Here is a 21350-nt window from a genome sequence, read left to right on the forward strand (position 1 = left end):
CTGACTGATGAACGTGACCATATACTGTATTACAGAGTGGACCAGCTGACTGATGAACGTGACCATATACTGTATTACAGAGCGGACCAGCTGACTGATGAACGTGACCATATACTGTATTACAGAGCGGACCAGCTGACTGATGAACGTGACCATATACTGTATTACAGAGTGGACCAGCTGACTGATGAACGTGACCATATACTGTATTACAGAGTGGACCAGCTGACTGATGAACGTGACCATATACTGTATTACAGAGTGGACCAGCTGACTGATGAACGTGACCATATACTGTATTACAGAGCGGACCAGCTGACTGATGAACGTGACCATATACTGTATTACAGAGTGGACCAGCTGACTGATGAACGTGACCATATACTGTATTACAGAGCGGACCAGCTGACTGATGAACGTGACCATATACTGTATTACAGAGTGGACCAGCTGACTGATGAACGTGACCATATACTGTATTACAGAGTGGACCAGCTGACTGATGAACGTGACCATATACTGTATTACAGAGCGGACCAGCTGACTGATGAACGTGACCATATACTGTATTACAGAGTGGACCAGCTGACTGATGAACGTGACCATATACTGTATTACAGAGTGGACCAGCTGACTGATGAACGTGACCATATACTGTATTACAGAGTGGACCAGCTGACTGATGAACGTGACCATATACTGTATTACAGAGTGGACCAGCTGACTGATGAACGTGACCATATACTGTATTACAGAGTGGACCAGCTGACTGATGAACGTGACCATATACTGTATTACAGAGTGGACCAGCTGACTGATGAACGTGACCATATACTGTATTACAGAGCGGACCAGCTGACTGATGAACGTGACCATATACTGTATTACAGAGCAGACCAGCTGACTGATGAACGTGACCATATACTGTATTACAGAGTGGACCAGCTGACTGATGAACGTGACCATATACTGTATTACAGAGTGGACCAGCTGACTGATGAACGTGACCATATACTGTATTACAGAGTGGACCAGCTGACTGATGAACGTGACCATATACTGTATTACAGAGTGGACCAGCTGACTGATGAACGTGACCATATACTGTATTACAGAGCGGACCAGCTGACTGATGAACGTGACCATATACTGTATTACAGAGTGGACCAGCTGACTGATGAACGTGACCATATACTGTATTACAGAGCGGACCAGCTGACTGATGAACGTGACCATATACTGTATTACAGAGTGGACCAGCTGACTGATGAACGTGACCATATACTGTATTACAGAGTGGACCAGCTGACTGATGAACGTGACCATATACTGTATTACAGAGTGGACCAGCTGACTGATGAACGTGACCATATACTGTATTACAGAGCGGACCAGCTGACTGATGAACGTGACCATATACTGTATTACAGAGCGGACCAGCTGACTGATGAACGTGACCATATACTGTATTACAGAGTGGACCAGCTGACTGATGAACGTGACCATATACTGTATTACAGAGTGGACCAGCTGACTGATGAACGTGACCATATACTGTATTACAGAGTGGACCAGCTGACTGATGAACGTGACCATATACTGTATTACAGAGTGGACCAGCTGACTGATGAACGTGACCATATACTGTATTACAGAGTGGACCAGCTGACTGATGAACGTGACCATATACTGTATTACAGAGCGGACCAGCTGACTGATGAACGTGACCATATACTGTATTACAGAGTGGACCAGCTGACTGATGAACGTGACCATATACTGTATTACAGAGTGGACCAGCTGACTGATGAACGTGACCATATACTGTATTACAGAGTGGACCAGCTGACTGATGAACGTGACCATATACTGTATTACAGAGCGGACCAGCTGACTGATGAACGTGACCATATACTGTATTACAGAGTGGACCAGCTGACTGATGAACGTGACCATATACTGTATTACAGAGTGGACCAGCTGACTGATGAACGTGACCATATACTGTATTACAGAGCGGACCAGCTGACTGATGAACGTGACCATATACTGTATTACAGAGTGGACCAGCTGACTGATGAACGTGACCATATACTGTATTACAGAGTGGACCAGCTGACTGATGAACGTGACCATATACTGTATTACAGAGTGGACCAGCTGACTGATGAACGTGACCATATACTGTATTACAGAGTGGACCAGCTGACTGATGAACGTGACCATATACTGTATTACAGAGTGGACCAGCTGACTGATGAACGTGACCATATACTGTATTACAGAGTGGACCAGCTGACTGATGAACGTGACCATATACTGTATTACAGAGCGGACCAGCTGACTGATGAACGTGACCATATACTGTATTACAGAGCGGACCAGCTGACTGATGAACGTGACCTGCAAATTAATTACTTACAAATCATACAATGTGATTTTCTGGATTTTTGTTTTAGATTCCGTCTCTCACAGTTGAAGTGTACCTACGATAAAAAATTACAGACCTCTACATGCTTTGTAAGTAGGAAAACCTACAAATTACCTCGTGGACCAGTTGACTGCAGATATTGATTGTGATGGTAAATACCTGTTGAGTCTCTGTAATGTTTCAGTTCTCAGCAGGACAACAGCGGCAGATTCAGTCAGCGGCTCCTTCTTCCCTTTTCCCGGGCGGATCCCCGTCACGTTCTGTCCCTTTAACACTGAGACCAGCAGGACATCTGACCAGGGGAGAACACACAGCCTGGAACAAACACACACACATAAACGGTCTGTCCCTTTAACACTGAGACCAGCAGGACATCTGACCAGGGGAGAACACACAGCCTGGAACACACACACACACATTAACGGTCTGTCCCTTTAACACTGAGACCAGCAGGACATCTGACCAGGGGAGAACACACAGCCTGGAACAAACACACACATTAACGGTCTGTCCCTTTAACACTGAGACCAGCAGGACATCTGACCAGGGGAGAACACACAGCCTGGAACACACACACACATTAACAGTCTGTCCCTTTAAGACTGAGACCAGCAGGACATCTGACCAGGGGAGAACACACAGCCTGGAACACACACACACACATTAACGGTCTGTCCCTTTAACACTGAGACCAGCAGGACATCTGACCAGGGGAGAACACACAGCCTGGAACACACACACACATTAACGGTCTGTCCCTTTAACACTGAGACCAGCAGGACATCTGACCAGGGGAGAACACACAGCCTGGAACAAACACACACACATAAACGGTCTGTCCCTTTAACACTGAGACCAGCAGGACATCTGACCAGGGGAGAACACACAGCCTGGAACACACACATTAACAGTCTGTCCCTTTAAGACTGAGACCAGCAGGACATCTGACCAGGGGAGAACACACAGCCTGGAACACACACACACATTAACGGTCTGTCCCTTTAAGACTGAGACCAGCAGGACATCTGACCAGGGGAGAACACACAGCCTGGAACAAACACACACATTAACGGTCTGTCCCTTTAACACTGAAAGGGGGAGGGGGAGGATCTGTACCTGTTTCTCAGAGCGATGCAGCTGGGAGGAAGGGGGGGAGGGTCTATACCTGTTTCTCAGAGCGATGCAGCTGGGAGGAAGGGGGGGAGGGTCTATACCTGTTTCTCAGAGCGATGCAGCTGGGAGGAAGGGGGAGGATCTGTACCTGTTTCTCAGAGCGATGCAGTTGGGAGGAAGGGGGAGGGTCTATACCTGTTTCTCAGAGCGATGCAGCTGGGAGGAAGGGGGGGAGGGTCTATACCTGTTTCTCAGAGCGATGCAGCTGGGAGGTAGGGGGAGGGTCTGTACCTGTTTCTCAGAGCGATGCAGCAGGGAGGTAGGGGGGAGGGTCTGTACCTGTTTCTCAGAGCGATGCAGCTGGGAGGTAGGGGGAGGGTCTATACCTGTTTCTCAGAGCGATGCAGCTGGGAGGTAGGGGGAGGGTCTATACCTGTTTCTCAGAGCGATGCAGCTGGGAGGTAGGGGGAGGGTCTGTACCTGTTTCTCAGAGCGATGCAGCTGGGAGGTAGGGGGGAGGGTCTATACCTGTTTCTCAGAGCGATGCAGCTGGGAGGTAGGGGGGAGGGTCTATACCTGTTTCTCAGAGCGATGCAGCTGGGAGGAAGGGGGGGAGGGTCTATACCTGTCTCTCAGAGCGATGCAGCTGGGAGGAAGGGAGAGGGTCTAAACCTGTTTCTCAGAGCGATGCAGCAGGGAGGTAGGGGGAGGGTCTGTACCTGTTTCTCAGAGCGATGCAGCTCGGAGGAAGGGGGGGAGGGGCTATACCTGTTTCTCAGAGCGATGCAGCTGGGAGGTAGGGGGGAGGGTCTATACCTGCTTCTCAGAGCGATGCAGCTCGGAGGTAGGGGGGAGGGTCTGTACCTGTTTCTCAGAGCGATGCAGCTGGGAGGAAGGGGGGGAAGGGCTATACCTGTTTCTCAGAGCGATGCAGCTGGGAGGAAGGGGGGGGGGGCTATACCTGTTTCTCAGAGCGATGCAGCTGGGAGGTAGGGGGAGGATCTGGTCTGTACCTGTTTCTCAGAGCGATGCAGCTGGGAGGAAGGGGGGAGGGGCTATACCTGTTTCTCAGAGCGATGCAGCTGGGAGGAAGGGGGGGGGGCTATACCTGTTTCTCAGAGCGATGTAGCTGGGAGGTAGGGGGGGAGGGGCTATACCTGTTTCTCAGAGCGATGCAGCTGGGAGGAAGGGGGGGAGGGGCTATACCTGTTTCTCAGAGCGATGCAGCTGGGAGGAAGGGGGAGGGTCTGTACCCGTTTCTCAGAGCGATACAGCTGGGAGGTAGGGGGGAGGCTTCATACCTGTTTCTCAGAGCGATGTAGCTGGGAGGAAGGGGGGGAGGGGCTATACCTGTTTCTCAGAGCGATGCAGCTGGGAGGTAGGGGGGAGGGTCTATACCTGTTTCTCAGAGCGATGCAGCTGGGAGGAAGGGAGAGGGTCTAAACCTGTTTCTCAGAGCGATGCAGCTGGGAGGTAGGGGGGAGGGTCTGTACCTGTTTCTCAGAGCGATGCAGCTGGGAAGTAGGGGGGAGGGTCTGTACCTGTTTCTCAGAGCGATGCAGCTGGGAGGTAGGGGGAGGGTCTATACCTGTTTCTCAGAGCGATGCAGCTGGGAGGTAGGGGGGAGGGTCTGTACCTGTTTCTCAGAGCGATGCAGCTGGGAGGTAGGGGGAGGGTCTATACCTGTTTCTCAGAGCGATGCAGCTGGGAGGTAGGGGGGGGATCTGTACCTGTTTCTCAGAGCGATGCAGCTGGGAGGTAGGGGGGAGGGTCTATACCTGTTTCTCAGAGCGATGCAGCTGGGAGGAAGGGGGGGAGGGTCTGTACCTGTTTCTCAGAGCGATGCAGCTGGGAGGTAGGGGTGGTCTGTACCTGTTTCTCAGAGCGATGCAGCTGGGAGGTAGGGGGGAGGGTCTATACCTGTTTCTCAGAGCGATGCAGCTGGGAGGAAGGGGGGAGGGTCTATACCTGTTTCTCAGAGCGATGCAGCTGGGAGGTAGGGGGAGGGTCTGGTAGAAACCTTGAAGTTTCTGGAGAAACTCTGGACTGAAGTCACACTCCACCATCTGTCTTCGCACCGCCTCCATTACCCTGAACACACACACACACACACACACACACACACCACACACACACACACACACGTTACCCAGTCCTAAATGGACCTCTAGACCCTATGGTGTTACCCAGTCCTAAATGGACCTCTATGGTGTTACCCAGTCCTAAATGGACATCTAGACCCTATGGTGTTACCCAGTCCTAAATGGACCTATATGGTGTTACCCAGTCCTAAATGGACCCCTATGGTGTTACCCAGTCCTAAATGGACCTCTATGGTGTTACCCAGTCCTAAATGGACCTCTATGGTGTTACCCAGTCCTAAATGGACCCCTATGGTGTTACCCAGTCCTAAATAGACCCCTATGGTGTTACCCAGTCCTAAATGGACCTATATGGTGTTACCCAGTCCTAAATGGACCTCTATGGTGTTACCCAGTCCTAAATGGACTCCTAGACCCTATGGTGTTACCCAGTCCTAAATGGACTCCTAGACCCTATGGTGTTACCCAGTCCTAAATGGACCCCTATGGTGTTACCCAGTCCTAAATGGACCTCTAGACCCTATGGTGTTACCCAGTCCTAAATGGACCTCTATGGTGTTACCCAGTCCTAAATGGACCTCTAGACCCTATGGTGTTACCCAGTCCTAAATGGTCCCCTAGACCCTATGGTGTTACCCAGTCCTAAATGGACCCCTATGGTGTTACCCAGTCCTAAATGGACCTCTAGACCCTATGGTGTTACCCAGTCCTAAATGGACCTCTGTGGTGTTACCCAGTCCTAAATGGACCTCTAGACCCTATGGTGTTACCCAGTCCTAAATGGACCCCTATGGTGTTACCCAGTCCTAAATGGACCTCTAGACCCTATGGTGTTACTCAGTCCTAAATGGACCTATATGGTGTTACCCAGTCCTAAATGGACCCCTATGGTGTTACCCAGTCCTAAATGGACCTCTAGACCCTATGGTGTTACCCAGTCCTAAATGGACCCCTATGGTGTTACCCAGTCCTAAATGGACCTCTATGGTGTTACCCAGTCCTAAATGGACCCCTATGGTGTTACCCAGTCCTAAATGGACCTATATGGTGTTACCCAGTCCTAAATGGACCTATATGGTGTTACCCAGTCCTAAATGGACCTCTATGGTGTTACCCAGTCCTAAATGGACTCCTAGACCCTATGGTGTTACCCAGTCCTAAATGGACTCCTAGACCCTATGGTGTTACCCAGTCCTAAATGGACCCCTATGGTGTTACCCAGTCCTAAATGGACCTCTAGACCCTATGGTGTTACCCAGTCCTAAATGGACCTCTAGACCCTATGGTGTTACCCAGTCCTAAATGGTCCCCTAGACCCTATGGTGTTACCCAGTCCTAAATGGACCCCTATGGTGTTACCCAGTCCTAAATGGACCTCTAGACCCTATGGTGTTACCCAGTCCTAAATGGACCCCTATGGTGTTACCCAGTCCTAAATGGACCTCTAGACCCTATGGTGTTACCCAGTCCTAAATGGACCTATATGGTGTTACCCAGTCCTAAATGGACCCCTATGGTGTTACCCAGTCCTAAATGGACCTCTAGACCCTATGGTGTTACCCAGTCCTAAATGGACCCCTATGGTGTTACCCAGTCCTAAATGGACCTCTATGGTGTTACCCAGTCCTAAATGGACCCCTATGGTGTTACCCAGTCCTAAATGGACCTATATGGTGTTACCCAGTCCTAAATGGACCTCTATGGTGTTACCCAGTCCTAAATGGACCTCTATGGTGTTACCCAGTCCTAAATGGACCTCTATGGTGTTACCCAGTCCTAAATGGACCCCTATGGTGTTACCAGTCCTAAATGGACCCCTATGGTGTTACCCAGTCCTAAATGGACCTCTAGACTCTATGGTGTTACCCAGTCCTAAATGGACCCCTATGGTGTTACCCAGTCCTAAATGGACCCCTATGGTGTTACCCAGTCCTAAATGGACCTCTAGACCCTATGGTGTTACCCAGTCCTAAATGGACCTCTAGACCCTATGGTGTTACCCAGTCCTAAATGGACTCCTAGACCCTATGGTGTTACCCAGTCCTAAATGGACTCCTAGACCCTATGGTGTTACCCTGTCCTAAATGGACTCCTAGACCCTATGGTGTTACCCTGTCGTTAATGGACTCCTAGACCCTATGGTGTTACCCAGTCCTAAATGGACCCCTATGGTGTTACCCAGTCCTAAATGGACCTCTAGACCCTATGGTGTTACCCAGTCCTAAATGGACCTCTATGGTGTTACCCAGTCCTAAATGGACCTCTAGACCCTATGGTGTTACCCAGTCCTAAATGGTCCCCTAGACCCTATGGTGTTACCCAGTCCTAAATGGACCCCTATGGTGTTACCCAGTCCTAAATGGACCTCTAGACCCTATGGTGTTACCCAGTCCTAAATGGACCTCTGTGGTGTTACCCAGTCCTAAATGGACCTCTAGACCCTATGGTGTTACCCAGTCCTAAATGGACCCCTATGGTGTTACCCAGTCCTAAATGGACCTCTAGACCCTATGGTGTTACCCAGTCCTAAATGGACCTCTGTGGTGTTACCCAGTCCTAAATGGACCTCTAGACCCTATGGTGTTACCCAGTCCTAAATGGACCCCTATGGTGTTACCCAGTCCTAAATGGACCTCTAGACCCTATGGTGTTACCCAGTCCTAAATGGACCTATATGGTGTTACCCAGTCCTAAATGGACCCCTATGGTGTTACCCAGTCCTAAATGGACCTCTAGACCCTATGGTGTTACCCAGTCCTAAATGGACCCCTATGGTGTTACCCAGTCCTAAATGGACCTCTATGGTGTTACCCAGTCCTAAATGGACCCCTATGGTGTTACCCAGTCCTAAATGGACCCCTATGGTGTTACCAGTCCTAAATGGACCCCTATGGTGTTACCCAGTCCTAAATGGACCTCTAGACTCTATGGTGTTACCCAGTCCTAAATGGACCCCTATGGTGTTACCCAGTCCTAAATGGACCCCTATGGTGTTACCCAGTCCTAAATGGACCTCTAGACCCTATGGTGTTACCCAGTCCTAAATGGACCTCTAGACCCTATGGTGTTACCCAGTCCTAAATGGACTCCTAGACCCTATGGTGTTACCCAGTCCTAAATGGACTCCTAGACCCTATGGTGTTACCCTGTCCTAAATGGACTCCTAGACCCTATGGTGTTACCCTGTCGTTAATGGACTCCTAGACCCTATGGTGTTACCCAGTCCTAAATGGACCCTATGGTGTTACCCAGTCCTAAATGGACCTCTAGACCCTATGGTGTTACCCAGTCCTAAATGGACCTCTATGGTGTTACCCAGTCCTAAATGGACCTCTAGACCCTATGGTGTTACCCAGTCCTAAATGGTCCCCTAGACCCTATGGTGTTACCCAGTCCTAAATGGACCCCTATGGTGTTACCCAGTCCTAAATGGACCTCTAGACCCTATGGTGTTACCCAGTCCTAAATGGACCTCTGTGGTGTTACCCAGTCCTAAATGGACCTCTAGACCCTATGGTGTTACCCAGTCCTAAATGGACCCCTATGGTGTTACCCAGTCCTAAATGGACCTCTAGACCCTATGGTGTTACCCAGTCCTAAATGGACCTATATGGTGTTACCCAGTCCTAAATGGACCCCTATGGTGTTACCCAGTCCTAAATGGACCTCTAGACCCTATGGTGTTACCCAGTCCTAAATGGACCCCTATGGTGTTACCCAGTCCTAAATGGACCCCTATGGTGTTACCCAGTCCTAAATGGACCCCTATGGTGTTACCCAGTCCTAAATGGACCTATATGGTGTTACCCAGTCCTAAATGGACCTCTATGGTGTTACCCAGTCCTAAATGGACCTCTATGGTGTTACCCAGTCCTAAATGGACCCCTATGGTGTTACCCAGTCCTAAATGGACCTCTATGGTGTTACCCAGTCCTAAATGGACTCCTAGACCCTATGGTGTTACCCAGTCCTAAATGGACTCCTAGACCCTATGGTGTTACCCAGTCCTAAATGGACCCCTATGGTGTTACCCAGTCCTAAATGGACCTCTAGACCCTATGGTGTTACCCAGTCCTAAATGGACCTCTATGGTGTTACCCAGTCCTAAATGGACCTCTAGACCCTATGGTGTTACCCAGTCCTAAATGGTCCCCTAGACCCTATGGTGTTACCCAGTCCTAAATGGACCCCTATGGTGTTACCCAGTCCTAAATGGACCTCTAGACCCTATGGTGTTACCCAGTCCTAAATGGACCTCTGTGGTGTTACCCAGTCCTAAATGGACCTCTAGACCCTATGGTGTTACCCAGTCCTAAATGGACCCCTATGGTGTTACCCAGTCCTAAATGGACCTCTAGACCCTATGGTGTTACCCAGTCCTAAATGGACCTATATGGTGTTACCCAGTCCTAAATGGACCCCTGTGGTGTTACCCAGTCCTAAATGGACCTCTAGACCCTATGGTGTTACCCAGTCCTAAATGGACCCCTATGGTGTTACCCAGTCCTAAATGGACCTCTATGGTGTTACCCAGTCCTAAATGGACCCCTATGGTGTTACCCAGTCCTAAATGGACCTATATGGTGTTACCCAGTCCTAAATGGACCTCTATGGTGTTACCCAGTCCTAAATGGACCTCTATGGTGTTACCCAGTCCTAAATGGACCTCTATGGTGTTACCCAGTCCTAAATGGACCTCTATGGTGTTACCCAGTCCTAAATGGACCCCTATGGTGTTACCAGTCCTAAATGGACCCCTATGGTGTTACCCAGTCCTAAATGGACCTCTAGACTCTATGGTGTTACCCAGTCCTAAATGGACCCCTATGGTGTTACCCAGTCCTAAATGGACCTCTAGACCCTATGGTGTTACCCAGTCCTAAATGGACCTCTAGACCCTATGGTGTTACCCAGTCCTAAATGGACTCCTAGACCCTATGGTGTTACCCAGTCCTAAATGGACTCCTAGACCCTATGGTGTTACCCTGTCCTAAATGGACTCCTAGACCCTATGGTGTTACCCTGTCGTTAATGGACTCCTAGACCCTATGGTGTTACCCAGTCCTAAATGGACTCCTAGACCCTACACCCTATACCACTTGTGGAGGTCTGAGAGAATTTGATGAGTCTCAGCAATATGTTGAAACTTCCACCAAGCTTATCAGAATGCAAGGTGGAGCTATTCCCTTATCCCAAACACCTGAGATCGCCACGTGCTTTAGGGTGTAGGGGTCCATATGGGATTTGGTGTGTGTGTGTGTGTACCTGGTTAGCAGCAAGGGCAGGGCCTCCGCTATCCTGGCCTCAAGATGATGGGAAATCACTGGTCTGTTAGGGGTTAGAGGTCACAGAAGTCAGGGGTTAGACGTCGAGGCAGATTTAGTCATATTAGAAGTGTGAAGCCTCCCGAATGGTGCCGTGGTCTAAGGCACTGCATCGCAGCTGTGCCACTAGAGATTCAGGGTTCGAGTCCAGGCTCTGTCGCAGCCAGCCGCGACCGGGAGACTCATGGGGCGGCGCACAATTGGCCCAGTGTCGCCGGGTTAGGGGAGGGTTTGGACGGCAGGGATGTCCTCGTCCCATCTCGCACTGGCGACTCCTGTGGCGGGCCGGGCACAGGGCACGCTGACTTGGTTGCCAGGTGTGCATTGTTTGTTGGTCCCGGCTGGCTTCCGGGTTAAGTGGGCATTGTGTCAAGAAGCAGTATGATTTGGTTGGGTTGTGTTTCGTGGGGACGCACGGCTCTCGACCTTCGCCTCTCCCGAGTCCGTACGGGAGTTGCAGCGATGAGACAAGAATAACTACCAATTGCATACCACGAAATTGGGGAGAAAAAGGGGGTATAGTATCTGGAAGGTACAGTATCTGGAAGGTACAGGATCTTGAAGGTACAGGATCTGGAAAGTACAATATCTGGATTGTACAGTATCTGGATGGTAAAGTATCTGGAAGGTACAATATCTGGAAGGTACAGGATCTGGGTGGTACAATATCTGGAAGGTACAATATCTGGAAGGTACATGATCTGGAAGGTACATGATCTGGAAGGTACATGATCTGGAAGGTACAGTGCCTTGCGAAAGTATTCGGCCCCCTTGAACTTTGCGACCTTTTGCCACATTTCAGGCTTCAAACATAAAGATATAAAACTGTATTTTTTTGTGAAGAATCAACAACAAGTGGGACACAATCATGAAGTAGAACGACATTTATTGGATATTTCAAACTTTTTTAACAAATCAAAAACTGAAAAATTGTGCGTGCAAAATTATTCAGCCCCTTTACTTTCAGTGCAGCAAACTCTCTCCAGAAGTTCAGTGAGGATCTCTGAATGATCCAATGTTGACCTAAATGACTAATGATGATAAATACAATCCACCTGTGTGTAATCAAGTCTCCGTATAAATGCACCTGCACTGTGATAGTCTCAGAGGTCCGTTAAAAGCGCAGAGAGCATCATGAAGAACAAAGAACACACCAGGCAGGTCCGAGATACTGTTGTGAAGAAGTTTAAAGCCGGATTTGGATACAAAAAGATTTCCCAAGCTTTAAACATCCCAAGGAGCACTGTGCAAGCGATAATATTGAAATGGAAGGAGTATCAGACCACTGCAAATCTACCAAGACCTGGCCGTCCCGCTAAACTTTCAGCTCATACAAGGAGAAGACTGATCAGAGATGCAGCCAAGAGGCCCATGATCACTCTGGATGAACTGCAGAGATCTACAGCTGAGGTGGGAGACTCTGTCCATAGGACAACAATCAGTCGTATATTGCACAAATCTGGCCTTTATGGAAGAGTGGCAAGAAGAAAGCCATTTCTTAAAGATATCCATAAAAAGTGTTGTTTAAAGTTTGCCACAAGCCACCTGGGAGACACACCAAACATGTGGAAGAAGGTGCTCTGGTCAGATTAAACCAAAATTGAACTTTTTGGCAACAATGCAAGACGTTATGTTTGGCGTAAAAGCAACACAACTCATCATCCTGAACACACCATCCCCACTGTCAAACATGGTGGTGGCAGCATCATGGTTTGGGCCTGCTTTTCTTCAGCAGGGACAGGGAAGATGGTTAAAATTGATGGGGAGGTGGATGGAGCCAAATACAGGACCATTCTGGAAGAAAACCTGATGGAGTCTGCAAAAGACCTGAGACTGGGACGGAGATTTGTCTTCCAACAAGACAATGATCCAAAACATAAAGCAAAATCTACAATGGAATGGTTCAAAAATAAACATATCCAGGTGTTAGAATGGCCAAGTCAAAGTCCAGACCTAAATCCAATCGAGAATCTGTGGAAAGAACTGAAAACTGCTGTTCACAAATGCTCTCCATCCAACCTCACTGAGCTCGAGCTGTTTTGCAAGGAGGAATGGGAAAAAATGTCAGTCTCTCGATGTGCAAAACTGATAGAGACATACCCCAAGCGACTTACAGCTGTAATCGCAGCAAAAGGTGGCGCTACAAGTATTAACTTAAGGGGGCTGAATAATTTTGCACGCCCAATTTTTCAGTTTTTGATTTGTTAAAAAAGTTTGAAATATCCAATAAATGTCGTTCCACTTCATGATTGTGTCCCACTTGTTGTTGATTCTTCACAAAAAAATACAGTTTTATATCTTTATGTTTGAAGCCTGAAATGTGGCAAAAGGTCGCAAAGTTCAAGGGGGCCGAATACTTTCGCAAGGCACTGTACATGATCTGGAAGGTACATTATTTGAAAGGTATTGCCACCAACGTTTCTTTATATCTGGAAGGTATTGCCACCAACTTCATTGGTGGCCCTATGTTGGATCTCTAGGGGGTAATGAAGTCCTATGTCCTATTGAATGTGGTGGTCCTATGTTGGATCTCTAGGGGGTAATGAAGTCCTATGTCCTATTGAATGTGGTGGTCCTATGTTGGATCTCTAGGGGGTAATGAAGTCCTATGTCCTATTGAATGTGGTGGTCCTATGTTGGATCTCTAGGGGGTAATGAAGTCCTATGTTGGATCGCTAGGGGGTAATGAAGTCCTATGTTGGATCGCTAGGGGGTAATGAAGTCCTATGTTGAATCGCTAGGAGGTAATGAAGTCCTATGTTGGATCGCTAGGGGGTAATGAAGTCCTATGTTGAATCGCTAGGAGGTAATGAAAAAGGAATCATATACAAAATGAGCCAATTGTGAAATCAGTGTGTGTGTGTGTGTGTGTGGTGTGGTGTGGTGTGGTGTGTTGTGGTGTGTGTGTGTGTGTGTGTGTGTGTGTGTACCCAGGAGGTTGACAGTGTGTAATGAAGAGTTGAGCTGCTCCAAGTCTCATAACAGCTGCTGCTCTCGGTCTCTCTCTCTCCGCACGTCCAAGGAAGCGGCACACACACTCAAACACCTGCGAATAACTGCAACACACACACACACACACACACACACCACAAAAATTAACACAAACAACAGAAAACAGTAAATAAGGATAATACTCCCCAGTCACCAGTCCAACATGGTAATACTCCCCAGTCCCACATGGTAATACTCCCCAGTCCAACATGGTAATACTCCCCAGTCCCCAGTCCAACATGGTAACACTCCCCAGTCCAACATGGTAATACTCCCCAGTCCAACATGGTAATACTCCCCAGTCCAACATGGTAATACTCCCCAGTCCAACATGGTAATACTCCCCAGTCCCCAGTCCAACATGGTAATACTCCCCAGTCCAACATGGTAATACTCCCCAGTCCCCAGTCCAACATGGTAATACTCCCCAGTCCAACATGGTAATACTCCCCAGTCCAACATGGTAATACTCCCCACTCCAACATGGTAATACTCCCCACTCCAACATGGTAATACTCCCCAGTCCAACATGGTAATACTCCCCAGTCCAACATGGTAATACTCCCCAGTCCAACATGGTAACACTCCCCAGTCCAACATGGTAATACTCCCCAGTCCAACATGGTAATACTCCCAAGTCCAACATGGTAATACTCCCCAGTCCAACATGGTAATACTCCCCAGTCCAACATGGTAATACTCCCCAGTCCAACATGGTAATACTCCCCAGTCCAACATGGTAATACTCCCCAGTCCAACATGTTAATACTCCCCAGTCCAACATGGTAATACTCCCCAGTCCCCAGTCCAACATGGTAAAACTCCCCAGTCCAACATGGTAACACTCCCCAGTCCAACATGGTAATACTCCCCAGTCCAACATGGTAATACTCCCCAGTCCAACATGGTAATACTCCCCAGTCCCCAGTCCAACATGGTAATACTCCCCAGTACAACATGGTAATACTCCCCAGTCCCCAGTACAACATGGTAATACTCCCCAGTCCAACATGGTAATACTCCCCAGTCCAACATGGTAATACTCCCCAGTCCAACATGGTAATACTCCCCAGTCCAACATGGTAATACTCCCCAGTCCCCAGTCCAACATGGTAATACTCCCAGTACAACATGGTAATACTCCCCAGTCCCCAGTCCAACATGGTAATACTCCCCAGTCCAACATGGTAATACTCAAAAGTCCAACATGGTAATACTCCCCAGTCCAACATGGTAATACTCCCCAGTCCCCAGTCCAACATGGTAATACTCCCCAGTCCCCAGTCCAACATGATAATACTCCCCAGTCCCCAGTCCAACATGGTAATACTCCCCAGTCCAACATGGTAATACTCCCCAGTCCAACATGGTAATACTCCCCAGTACAACATGGTAATACTCCCCAGTCCCCAGTACAACATGGTAATACTCCCCAGTCCAACATGGTAATACTCCCCAGTCCAACATGGTAATACTCCCCAGTCCAACATGGTAATACTCCCCAGTACAACATGGTAATACTCCCCAGTCCCCAGTCCAACATGGTAATACTCCCCAGTCCAACATGGTAATACTCCCCAGTCCAACATGGTAATACTCCCCAGTCCCCAGTCCAACATGGTAATACTTCCCAGTCCGACATGGTAATACTCCCCAGTCCCCAGTCCAACATGGTAATACTCCCCAGTCCAACATGGTAATACTCCCCAGTCCAACATGGTAATACTCCCCAGTCCAACATGATAATACTCCCCAGTCCCCAGTCCAACATGGTAATACTCCCCAGTCCAACATGGTAATACTCCCCAGTCCCCAGTCCAACATGGTAATACTCCCCAGTCCCCAGTCCAACATGGTAATAGTCCCCAGTCCAACATGGTAATACTCCCCAGTCCCCAGTACAACATGGTTATACTCCCCAGTCCCCAGTCCAACATGGTAATACTCCCCAGTCCAACATGGTAATACTCCCCAGTCCAACATGGTAATACTCCCCAGTCCCCAGTCCAACATGGTAACACTCCCCAGTCCAACATGGCAATAGTCCCCAGTCCAACATGGTAATACTCCCCAGTCCAACATGGTAATACTCCCCAGTCCAACATGGTAATACTCCCCAGTCCCCAGTCCAACATGGTAATACTCCCAAGTCCAACATGGTAATACTCCCCAGTCCAACATGGTAATACTCCCCAGTCCCCAGTCCAACATGGTAATACTCCCCAGTCCCCAGTCCAACATGGTAATACTCCCCAGTCCAACATGGTAATACTCCCCAGTCCCCAGTCCAACATGGTAATACTCCCCAGTCCAACATGGTAATACTCCCCAGTCCAACATGGTAATACTCCCCAGTCCCCAGTCCAACATGGTAATAGTCACCAGTCCAACATGGTAATACTCCCCAGTCCCCAGTCCAACATGGTAATACTCCCCAGTCCCCAGTCCAACATGGTAATACTCCCCAGTCCCCAGTCCAACATGGTAATACTCCCCAGTCCAACATGGTAATACTCCCCAGTCCAACATGGTAATACTCCCCAGTCCCCAGTCCAACATGGTAATACTCCCCAGTCCCCAGTCCAACATGGTAATACTCCCCAGTCCCCAGTCCAACATGGTTATACTCCCCAGTCCCCAGTCCAACATGGTAATACTCCCCAGTCCCCAGTCCAACATGTTAATACTCCCCAGTCCAACATGGTAATACTCCCCAGTCCAACATGGTAATACACCCCAGTCCCTAGTCCAACATGGTAATAGTCCCCAGTCCAACATGGTAATACTCCCCAGTCCAACATGGTAATACTCCCCAGTCCAACATGGTAATACTCCCCAGTCCAACATGGTAATACTCCCCAGTCCAACATGGTAATACTCCCCAGTCCCCAGTCCAACATGGTAACACTCCCCAGTCCAACATGGCAATAGTCCCCAGTCCAACATGGTAATACTCCCCAGTCCAACATGGTAATACTCCCCAGTCCCCAGTCCAACATGGTAATACTCCCCAGTCCAACATGGTAATACTCCCCAGTCCAACATGGTAATACTCCCCAGTCCAACATGGTAATACTCCCCAGTCCAACATGGTAACACTCCCCAGTCCAACATGGTAACACTCCCCAGTCCAACATGGTAATACTCCCCAGTCCAACATGGTAATACTCCCCAGTCCAACATGGTAATACTCCCCAGTCCAACATGGTAACACTCCCCAGTCCAACATGGTAATACTCCCCAGTCCAACATGGTAATACTCCCCAGTCCCCAGTCCAACATGGTAATACTCCCCAGTCCAACATGGTAATACTCCCCACTCCAACATGGTAATACTCCCCAGTCCAACATGGTAATACTCCCCAGTCCAACATGGTAATACTCCCCACTCCAACATGGTAATACTCCCCAGTCCAACATGGTAACACTCCCCAGTCCCCAGTCCAACATGGTAATACTCCCCAGTCCCCAGTCCAACATGGTAATACTCCCCAGTCCAACATGGTAATACTCCCCAGTCCAACATGGTAATACTCCCCACTCCAACATGGTAATACTCCCCACTCTAACATAGTAATACTCCCCACTCCAACATGGTAATACTCCCCAGTCCCCAGTCCAACATGGTAATACTCCCCAGTCCCCACTCCAACATGGTAATACTCCCCAGTCCCCAGTCCAACATGGTAATACTCCCCAGTCCCCAGTCCAACATGGTAATACTCCCCAGTCCAACATGGTAATACTCCCCACTCCAACATGGTAATACTCCCCAGTCCAACATGGTAATACTCCCCAGTCCCCAGTCCAACATGGTAATACTCCCCAGTCCAACATGGTAATACTCCCCAGTCCCCACTCCAACATGGTAATACTCCCCACTCCAACATGGTAATACTCCCCACTCCAACATAGTAATACTCCCCACTCCAACATGGTAATACTCCCCAGTCCCCAGTCCAACATGGTAATACTCCCCAGTCCCCACTCCAACATGGTAATACTCCCCAGTCCCCAGTCCAACATGGTAATACTCCCCAGTCCCCAGTCCAACATGGTAATACTCCCCAGTCCAACATGGTAATACTCCCCACTCCAACATGGTAATACTCCCCAGTCCAACATGGTAATACTCCCCAGTCCAACATAGTCCCCCTTATTACTCCCCATGGTAATAATCCCCATAGTAACAGTCCCCATAGTAACAAGATATTAACGATGGAACACGAGTCGATGGAACACGAGTCTTACTCGTAGACCAGTAGCAGCAGGTGATTTGATTGGCAGTTCCCGCATTCCAAACGATTGGCTGTGTGGCAGTGACAGGCACATTGGACAGCCAATCCCCTCACAGCCACGCCCCTCTGGAAGGAGGCGTACTCCTTGGACAACTCCTCCTCCAACTGCAGCAGTAAGGACTCTATACACACAGAACACAGACGTGTGTGTGTGTGTAGTAATGGATGGACATTGTGTGTGTGTGTGTGTGTGTGTGTGGGGCTCGTAGTAATGGATGGACATTGTGTGTGTGTGTGTGTGTGTGTGTGTGTGTGTGTGTGTGTGTGTGTGTGTGTGTGTGTGTGTGTGTGTGTTTCTTGGTGTACCTGCCAGTCGGAGGTCGCTGTCGATCTCCAGCAGGTTGAAGTTAAACATCTGCAGAAAGTTAAATGAGAATTTAGGCAGACAGACAGACAGACAGACAGACAGGCAGACAGACAGACAGGAGGGTAAACTAACCTGAAGGTTAAAGGTTAAACTAACCTGAAGGTTAAAGGTTAAACTAACCTGAAGGTTAAACTGACCTGAAGGTTAAACTGACCTGAAGGTTAAAGGTTAAACTGACCTGAAGGTTAAAGGCTAAACTGACCTGAAGGTTAAAGGTTAAACTGACCTGAAGGTTAAAGGTTAAACTGACCTGAAGGTTAAAGGTTAAACTGACCTGAAGGTTAAACTGACCTGAAGGTTAAACTGACCTGAAGGTTAAAGGTTAAACTGACCTGAAGGTTAAAGGTTAAACTGACCTGAAGGTTAAAGGTTAAACTGACCTGAAGGTTAAACTGACCTGAAGGTTAAAGGTTAAACTGACCTGAAGGTTAAACTGATCTGAAGGTTAAAGGTTAAACTGACCTGAAGGTTAAAGGTTAAACTGACCTGAAGGTTAAAGGTTAAACTGACCTGAAGGTTTAAGGTTAAACTGACATGAAGGTTAAAGGTTAAACTCCCCTGAAGGTTAAACTGACCTGAAGGTTAAAGGTTAAACTGACCTGAAGGTTAAAGGTTAAACTGACCTGAAGGTTAAACTGACCTGAAGGTTAAACGTTAAACTGACCTGAAGGTTAAAGGTTAAACTGACCTGAAGGTTAAACTGACCTGAAGGTTAAACTGACCTGAAGGTTAAACTGACATGAAGGTTAAAGGTTAAACTGACATGAAGGTTAAAGGTTAAACTGACCTGAAGGTTAAAGGTTAAACTCCCCTGAAGGTTAAACTGACCTGAAGGTTAAAGGTTAAACTGACCTGAAGGTTAAAGGTTAAACTGACCTGAAGGTTAAACTGACCTGAAGGTTAAACGTTAAACTGACCTGAAGGTTAAACTGACCTGAAGGTTAAAGGTTAAACTGACCTGAAGGTTAAACTGACCTGAAGGTTAAAGGTTAAACTGACCAGAAGGTTAAAGGTTAAACCGACCTGAAGGTTAAAGGTTAAACTGACCTGAAGGTATCCCAGAACCACCTTGTCTCTCTTGTTGCTCCAGAACACACTCCTCTTATGGGCGTTGCAGTGGCACACTCCTGACACAGTCCACACAGAACACTGCAGCGCGCGCACACACACACACACAGACACACACAGAGAAAAGAAAAGCTCTCGGTAATCAACACCACATCTCTGACAGCACTACAGAGTTAACCTTCACATCTCTCTGACAGCTCTACAGAGTTTACCTTCACATCTCTCAGACCGCTCTACAGAGTTAACCTTCACATCTCTCTGACAGCTCTACAGAGTTCACCTTCACATCTCTCTGACAGCTCTACAAAGTTTACCTTCACATCTCTCTGACAGCTCTACAGAGTTTACCTTCACATCTCTCTGAGACAGCTCCACAGAGTTAACCTTCACGTCTCTCTGAGACAGCTCCACAGAGTTAACCTTCACGTCTCCCTCACACAGCTCACCTCCGAGGCAACCTTGTCACAGACGTAACAGAAGCACTGGTGACAGAAGAGCTGGTTGGATTCTATTGGTCCTCCTACATCACTGTCTGTTGGTCTGGAGGAGAGGAGACAGACTGATGTTAGAAAGCAGAGAAGTGTGGAGGTGTGTCTCACGTGAAGGTGTGTGTGTCTCTCACGTGAAGGTGTGTGTGTGTGTGTCTTCCACATGAAGGTGTGTCTCTCACGTGAAGGTGTGTGTCTCTCACGTGAAGGTGTGTGTGTCTCTCACGTGAAGGTGTGTGTGTGTGTGTCTTCCACATGAAGGTGTGTCTCTCACGTGAAGGTGTGTGTGTGTGTCTCTCACGTGAAGGTGTATGTCTCTCACGTGAAGGTGTGTGTGTGTGTGTCTCCCACGTGAAGGTGTGCGCGTGACTCACGTGAAGGTGTGTGTGTGTGTCTCTCACGTGAAGGTGTGCGTCTCCCACGTGAAGGTGTGTGTGTGTCTCCCACGTGAAGGTGTGCGCGTGACTCACGTGAAGGTGTGTGCGGTACAATCATAGCGTGCGTGAGGCAGCACCTCTCCTCTCTGACAGAAGGTAACGACCAGGTCCTCTTCTCCTTCAGGATCATGTGACCTGCTGCAGTTAGACGGATCTACTGGGTATACTATATACACAGGGGATACAGAGACCACAGGGGTTTAGACTGATCTACTGGGTATACTATATACACAGGGGATTCAGAGACCACAGGGGTTTAGACTGATCTACTGGGTATACTATATACACAGGGGATTCAGAGACCACAGGGGTTTAGACTAATCTACTGGGTATACTATATACACAGGGGATACAGAGACCACAGGGGTTTAGCCTCATCTACTGGGTATACTATATACACAGGGGATACAGAGACCACAGGGGTTTAGACTGATCTACTGGGTATACTATATACACAGGGGATACAGAGGCCACAGGGGTTTAGACTGATCTACTGGGTATACTATATACACAGGGGATACAGAGGCCACAGGGGTTTAGACTGATCTACTGGGTATACTATATACACAGGGGATACAGAGACCACAGGGGTTTAGACTGATCTCCTGGGTATACTATATACACAGGGGATACAGAGACCACGGGGGTTTAGACTGATCTACTGGGTATACTATATACACAGGGGATACAGAGACCACAGGGGTTTAGACTGATCTACTGGGTATACTATA

General features: G+C 48.4%; 1 protein-coding gene across 2 annotated transcripts in view; it reads right to left on the reverse strand.

The window, feature by feature from the left end:
- LOC110517923 overlaps window positions 1-21350 on the reverse strand; it is a 50907-nt gene that overhangs the window by 16800 nt on the left and 12757 nt on the right. Inside the window, exons 3-11 of one of the 2 annotated variants that reach the window (XM_036972516.1) lie at window positions 20653-20785; window positions 20141-20234; window positions 19674-19775; window positions 18566-18614; window positions 18213-18381; window positions 13901-14026; window positions 10912-10974; window positions 5513-5635; window positions 2591-2746 (exon numbers count right to left, since the gene is read on the reverse strand). In XM_036972516.1, coding sequence (XP_036828411.1) covers window positions 2591-2746; window positions 5513-5635; window positions 10912-10974; window positions 13901-14026; window positions 18213-18381; window positions 18566-18614; window positions 19674-19775; window positions 20141-20234; window positions 20653-20785 — 1015 coding nt within the window. The remainder of the gene's footprint in view (window positions 1-2590; window positions 2747-5512; window positions 5636-10911; window positions 10975-13900; window positions 14027-18212; window positions 18382-18565; window positions 18615-19673; window positions 19776-20140; window positions 20235-20652; window positions 20786-21350) is intronic. The other variant, XM_036972517.1, reaches the window with a different exon arrangement.

This window comes from Oncorhynchus mykiss, unplaced genomic scaffold, assembly GCF_013265735.2.
Source record: "Oncorhynchus mykiss isolate Arlee unplaced genomic scaffold, USDA_OmykA_1.1 un_scaffold_169, whole genome shotgun sequence".
Classification (NCBI taxonomy): domain Eukaryota; kingdom Metazoa; phylum Chordata; class Actinopteri; order Salmoniformes; family Salmonidae; genus Oncorhynchus; species Oncorhynchus mykiss.